Source organism: Nicotiana sylvestris, chromosome 3, assembly GCF_000393655.2.
Source record: "Nicotiana sylvestris chromosome 3, ASM39365v2, whole genome shotgun sequence".
NCBI classification, from domain to species: domain Eukaryota; kingdom Viridiplantae; phylum Streptophyta; class Magnoliopsida; order Solanales; family Solanaceae; genus Nicotiana; species Nicotiana sylvestris.
In genome coordinates this window covers 180,526,141-180,533,198 of record NC_091059.1, presented here as the reverse complement: position 1 = coordinate 180,533,198, position 7,058 = coordinate 180,526,141, and the positions used below count along the sequence as shown (strand labels likewise).

Here is a 7,058-nt window from a genome sequence, read left to right as displayed (position 1 = left end):
ACTTTACTAAAACTAGTTCTTTCGAAATTTTCAGTCGAAAAATCGAGTTTTCAGATAATGGCATTATTCCTGCATGACACCCACAATCATGGGCGAAGCTATATGTTGTAAAGGGTGGTCAACTAACCATCCTTCGTCGGAAAATTACACTGCATGTATAGGTAAATATTAGATTTTAGAGGTATATAACACAAATTGAACACTCTTTCTCGGAGATTTTTTTCACTTCTTTCAAGTTTGAACACGTAAATTCCTGGCTTCGCCACTGCCCATAATAACTTAAACAAACACATTAACTATCACAGTTTATGGGATTCTACACTCTCTTTTTTCAGCTTCCAAAAAGATACTCCAGATAACTTGTTGACAATTATATCGACTCAATCCCAACTAGATATGAGCAACGTTTATAGCTTGTTAGTTTGAAATAATTATAAGAAGACGGTATACTTCAAGTTTAAGAAGTTGAAACGATTTTTTTTGGAAATTCATTGGTGAGTTAGATGGGATGAGATCCCTATCAGGATCATGATTCAAAGGTGGTGGGATGTCAAGTAAAGAATCAATACTCCAGCATTTACCATACTATTCTCCAAATTAGTTACTCCAATGGTAATTTGTTGGGAGATATGATGAAGGTCAGATGCTGAGATTCCAGAATCTATCTGAAAAGAGTATTCGATCAGATTTTGCTACATGTCAAATGGTTGGTTTCCAAAGATAAGTGGAATGGAGATTTCCGCAGGCTGGGATGCTACTTGTCAATAGATTTTGCAGCTTAATCACAGGATTGAATGAAAAGTTGTTAAATGGGACAAGCCTGCAGAATCTTGGTTTAAAATCAATACAGATGGTAGCAAAAATCCAGAAGGATATGCTGGTATAGAGGTATTGGAGGTATTTGCAGGGATCAGAGGGGAAGCTTAATCATGACTTTTGCTTCTCCAATTGGCAGAAACTGTAGTAATTGGTGTATTCAGAATAAGATCCACAACATTTTCCAAGAATATGACTCTTTGTTGGTTATAGAGATGATTTAGAGGAAATTCCAAACCTCCATAGCAGTTTTGGGACATTATCAAGCCATTCAAGATATTACCAGGCAACTAAATTGTGTTATTCGTCATTGTTATAGGAAGGCTGATCAAGTTGTAGACGCTTTAGCTAAGTAGAGCATTGACAACGATGAAATGTTGATCTCGACCTTTCATGATCTTCCACATTCTGCTAAAGAACCTTATAGATTCAATTGGTGTCATTGGGGCATAAATACAGGAATTATACTTTTGTGTGAGGAAGAACGGAGACATGCCACCTTCCTACATGTGGCATCTTTTTCCAGTATCTTTGTTTTTTCTGCAATTACAAGTTGCTTCTTTCTTCGTCTTAACTTGATAAGTCCTCCGCCTTCCTAATTCTACTGTCGGTGAAAGTCACTTCAAGAACAGAAAGAAGAAATAAAAACTTTCTTGACCAGAGAATTATCTAAACAAGAATCTGCTGCTGTTTAATACTTCATGTTGTATTATTTCGTATAAAACTACATCCTCTGGCTTTCCTCACATGTTGATGGAGCATCAACTGCCTCACCCTCTCGGCTTTGGCCCATTTACCACCCAGAACATACAAGTCTGAGATAAGGGTATAAACCCCTCCATCATTCTCTGGCCTCACCACATTCATGACCCTCTCAATCACTCGCTCTGCCATCTCAAATTGTTTATGCAACTTGCAAGATGACAAAAAGGAACCCCATATAACTATGTTAGGCTCGGGTGACATAGTATTGATAACTTCATATGCTTCCCCTAACAACCCAGCCTTCCCAAATAAATCAACCATGCAGCCATAATGCTGAATTGTTGGTCTCAGTCCACACTCTTTGATCATTTTGAAATATCCGCGACCTTCATCGACCAGCCCTGCTTGTACACAAGCACTAAGTAGCCCAGTGAACGTAAACTCGTTAGGTAGCACACCCCCCTGTCTCATTTTCTTGAATATCTCCAACGCTTCAGTTCCAAAACCATGTTTTGCTGCTCCACAAATTAAAGCAGTCCAAGTAACGACATTTCTATCTTTCATCATATCGAAAACCAGAGAAGCAAAATTCAAGAATCCACATTTAGCATACATGTCTACTAAACAAGTACCAAGCTCAACATTAAGTTCCCAATGATTCTTCACGACAAAACCATGCACTGATTTCCCAAGGAGCAAACCAATTGAACCCATTTCAGAACAGCCCGCCAATATTGGCCCAATGGTCACTTGATCAGGCTTTAGTTGTTCAAACATAACCATTTCTTGGAAGAGCGCCACACCTTCCTCCCAATGCCCATTGTTCATGTATCCAGCTATCATTGCCGACCACGAAGCTAGGTCTCTCAAAGGCATCTGATCGAACATCTTCCTCGCTCCTTTAACGTCCCCGGAACGAGAAAAGCAAGTTATTATCGTGTTCCACGTGACAGTATTTCTCACGGGAATTTCATCGAACAGCTTGTATGCACACTCAAGCGAGGTTCCAGCATAGGCGTTAAGCAGAGAGGTGGCAACATACACATGGATATTAAAGCCTAATTTGAGGAGATGGGCATGTAGGTGGCATATGAGGGGAAGGTTGCGCAACTGGGTGCATGATCTGAGAGTGAAAAGAATGGCGAAACTGTCGAAGGGAATGGCTTGGCGTTGCATTTGAGCGTAGAGTGACAAGGCTCTTCGAGGTGATCTTGCATTTTTAATGGCAAAAGACCATGAACTGAAGGGTCTTAATAATTGCCGTGTGGATTGATTTTTAAGTGCAGGTTGCATTTTTAATGATTTGGGAGCATAGCATAACTTGTCAATTCTGAAAGTTAGGATTCGCAAGGGGTTTAAATGGGGAGGTCTGGACTAAGGGTGTTAATCGGGCCGGCCTGACCCGTTTTCAGACCGGTTCAGTGCTACTGTTCATTAATGGACGGGTTGAGACGGGTTATTTAGGGGCGGGTTGTGAACGTTCACGTTTAGCTTAACGATGGCCCTAACCCGTTGAACCTGAAATGTCTTAACGGGCTGAACACGGGCTATAGTCCGTTAGCAGCCCGGTTACCGTTAGAAGTTTTTTTAAAAATTTAATTGGACCGTTCCCAACGGTCAAATTGAGAAATGACTGTTGGGGAACGACCAGAAATTGCAAAAATGGCCAATTTCGGCTCCCCCATTTAAAAATATAGCCCTCCCACCCCTAATAATTGCAAAATTACTTTTTAACCTTTTAAAATCTATAAATAGTCCCCCTTCTTCTTCATTTTTTCTCACATTTCACTCTCTTACTACTCTAATTGGTGCTATTTTAAACCCTACTGTCAAAATGATAAAGTGTCGCCAATTAATTAGAGCTTTATATACTTATATGGATATTGACCCAACTGAAACTCCTGATATTGATACTTGTATTTCTGAGCTACACACACATTTACAAACTTTATATAATTATTATGCTAACATTGTTGATGCTTCTTCGGTTGTAGATGCAAATGTTCCTTCAACTAATCCTTCAACATCTGGAACAACTATGGATGATGATGATTGTGTTCAAGATTATCAGATTTGGTCTACACTAGGAGAGCATCAACAAACCAGTAGCAGAAATATTGATGAACTACAATTCTACTTGCAAAAGTCACCAGAGCCCCCCACAAAAGATTTTCTACCGCTGGGTTGGTGGAGGAGCAACTTAAATCAATTTTCTATTCTTTCGGCCATGGCTTGAGACGTGCTAAATGTGCCGATTTGAACAGTCGCATCAGAGAGCGCATTTAGCCAAGCAAGATAGCAGCTAGGAGATACCCGTCATTCATTGTACAGCAACGCTTTGGAAATTCTAGTGTGCTTAAGAGATTGGATAAGAACAGAACGGCGAAATCAAGGGTGTGACGAGGTAAACGAAGAGGAGGACCAAGAAATTGGAGATATAATGGTTTATGGTTCCGATTCAACAAATGCCGGAAACCAAGAACCTCATGTTGGAAGAACTTACAAAAATGATGCAAAGCATGTGATGTACTATTTCTTATTTTTTGCAATTATTGTAAACTTTTAAGTTTTAATTTGCAAGTTCAAAAATAAAAAAATCAAAAAAGAACTTGCAAATTAATTTGAAGTATTAAAAATATAAATGAAAGCCTTCAGAGTTTGTTCCTTACATTGCCTATTGGTCTTATACTCTTATTAAATAATTTTTTGTAGCTACTTACTTTCTAATTTCAATTTTATAATTTTAAAATATAAATTTCAAATTTAAAACTTTAAACTTTAAACTTAAAACTTCAAAGTTTAATTCTAACCCTTAAAAGTTTGCAAATACTTAACTATCAATAACATTGAATAAGAAAAATAAAATTTAAATTTAAAAAAAAAAAGAAAAAAACTGGAGCCCGGCCCGCCCGAGCCCGTTTGATCCCTAACTCGTACGGGCCAACAAAAATCCAAAAAAACACAGCTCGCTAACCGAACGGGCTGGGATTTTTCCCGTTCAGCCCGTCCCAGCCCGTCCGATAAACACCCATAGTCTGGACTAATACTTTATATTTTTGAAGTGTGAATTCTAGTGTCGCACCACCAAACGATGTTTTCATCAGTTTAAGATCTAGTTCCCTTTTAATTGAGAAGGACAAGCCACATTTTAATATCAACAGTTTATATTTAATTTACTAAAATCCGGTCTTAACCATGGTTAGTGTTTGACTCAAAAGATGTTAGACTCTTTTTGGACAAATCAATCAAAGATGAAGGGGTAAATCGTAGCTGAAGACAATAAACTCTAGGATGATAAGAATAGAGAGAAGAGCGTTGTTAATTTTCTTTTCATTCAAGGCTAGTAAGTTTTACAAAGTGTGCCTCTCTCCTTTACAAGGCTCTCATTCTTCTTATATATTCGGAAATTATCCCCCCCCCCCATAGAAATGACATGCAAGAGATCATTGAGGAATATTCTCGACATTCCCTAGATAGGTTTAATCTACCACCTAGGTTGTATCCTTCTTGGCGTCGACTCGCAGGTACTCGACCATTGGTCGTGCTCATTGCAGGTCGTGGTTGGCCAAATTCAGACCCATATAGTTAGTCCCTCCGCTCATCAGGGTCGCGACCGGGTGCGTCCTCGATGAGCGGACTCTGCTTTGGGAGAAATGTGACCCGTAGGAATGTTGTGACGCGGCCAATGAGAGATGGCTATCACACCCAGTGGAGCATTGTAAAGTACACGCTGCCCGAGGTTGATGTCAGCTTTACGTGCGTCATCATTACGCGGATTTTCGAGACAAGGCCTGGCGATTTGACGCTTTGATTCTAGCGCCGATTTGAGACTTGCCACCTCAATTCTAGCGCCATCCAACTCTATAAATAGGTGAAAGGTTTGATTTTTTGAAAAACTTTAGCCACACTGTCTTGACAGCCTCTCAGTCTTCTTCATTTGCTCTTACACCTTCTTGTTCCCGTTTACATTCTCCGACAGAAGTTTCTTCTTCCCCCCCATTTGTGTTGCTACTCCTTTAAACGAGGCTATGCCAAGGTCTCGTCGTGCTAATGAAGAGGTTCCTGAAGTCACCCCGTCCACCATAGCGCCTCTTTCCGGCAGCGGAGAGGTGGAGGTAGAAAAGGGTGATAACGCTCTTACGGTGGAGGCGCTACTACCGAGGCATTCCCTACCCCGAAATGATTTCCTCAAAGATCCGCCTTTTCTACTCTGAACCTCGTACTTTCTGAGACAAAGCAAGTTTACCTTGATGCCCTCCGCATGAAGTATGATATTCCTGCCTATATAGAGATGATTCTCGTGGGGGAAGATTATGTTGACGTCCACAGGCCTGGGTACTGTGCTTTCTACGAATATCCTTTTGTGATCGGCTACACCCTTCCTCTCTTCCCTCTAGCGGAAGAATTCTGTAGGTTTTACCAGGTTTGCCCAGCTCAGCTTTCGCCATACACGCTTAAGGTGCTTCTGCTATTGACTAAGTATGTAGAGCTGGCGGAATGCAACGTCTCCATCCATCATCTTTTGCACTTATTCTTGCCCAGCTTCCTCAGGGGTACCATGGTGCATTTGAGACTTTGTGGTACAAAAGGGCTGGTGGTCGGGACGGATGACTGGGCGAGCCATAAGTTTTGGCACAAGTACTTCTTTATCAAGATCGAACACGTCATTTCTGACCCGCCGAATTTCCAGAGCGATGGAACAGAAATCGTAAGTATCGTTGTTCATTACGTCCCCCTATTTTCTCCAATTATTGTAACTTTTGATCACTTGTCGTTTCGCAGCTATGGGCCGTCCGCCTCACCCCATTGCAGGTCTCAAGAATTGGGTAGCTCGCCTGTTGCCCCATGTGGAGGAAACTCGGACTTGGTCTGCCTTCGTGCAACGTTATGGCCCTAGGGTTTTCTCAGGTAAATATTTGCTCTACTACCTCATAGGACATGCAACCCTGCTTATCAGTATGACCCTTTGTGACAATAGGTCGGGGAGCTTCTAGACGGAGGGCGCCAGTTCCTACTTTTAGACAAGCCACTGCTACTGCAGACACGCGATTTATTTTGTGCGAGTTTGTTCTAGGGGCCATCCTCAACTTACTCAACTAGGAGATCCGTCTCGAACTGTGGCCGCGAAGGAAGAAGCCTCGTCGGTACCGGCCTTACATCCTGTTGATGAATCTTCTAACGGTGATGAGCCGTTAGAGAGGAAAAGGAGAAGGTTGGAGCTGGGAAAGGGCGTGGCTATAGAAGCCGACGGCAGCGGAGCATCCCGGACAGCCCCAGTGCTTGTGTTTATGGCCGATGCCATTTAGTCGGGGAGGTCTCCCCGAGTGGAGGGAATTAGCCCAGGAGCTAGTTCAGTGCGCTCCGTTGAAGGTGTCGCATCATCTAATGTTAGAGGACCTCATATCAAGGGTGACGGCTCGAGTTCGGATATCGACCCAGAGGATGTCAGTAAATTTTTGGGTCGCCACACCCATGTGAAGGTTAAGATGGACAGGCCTGACCGTCATGTAGTAGTCCTTGGGAGCTACAACTTGCTG

General features: G+C 41.8%; 1 protein-coding gene across 1 annotated transcript; it reads right to left on the bottom strand.

The window, feature by feature from the left end:
• Nucleotides 1-533: 533 nt before the first annotated feature.
• Nucleotides 534-2,814, bottom strand: LOC104225201 (pentatricopeptide repeat-containing protein At5g08305-like). Its single transcript, XM_070170301.1, has 2 exons — nt 1,591-2,814; nt 534-665 (listed from the first exon to the last, which is right to left on the bottom strand). The coding sequence occupies exons 1-2, from the start codon at nt 2,812-2,814 to the stop codon at nt 534-536; spliced, it is 1,356 nt and encodes a 451-aa protein (XP_070026402.1).
• Nucleotides 2,815-7,058: the final 4,244 nt, after the last annotated feature.

Bases quoted from the DNA above. Each gene is read 5' to 3' on its own strand.
- LOC104225201 (XM_070170301.1), bottom strand. From the start codon at position 2,814: ATGCAACCTGCACTTAAAAATCAATCCACACGGCAATTATTAAGACCC. The intron at 666-1,590 runs GTGAGGCAGTTG...TACTCTTTTCAG, and splicing joins AATGGGCCAAAGCCGAGAGG to ATAGATTCTGGAATCTCAGC.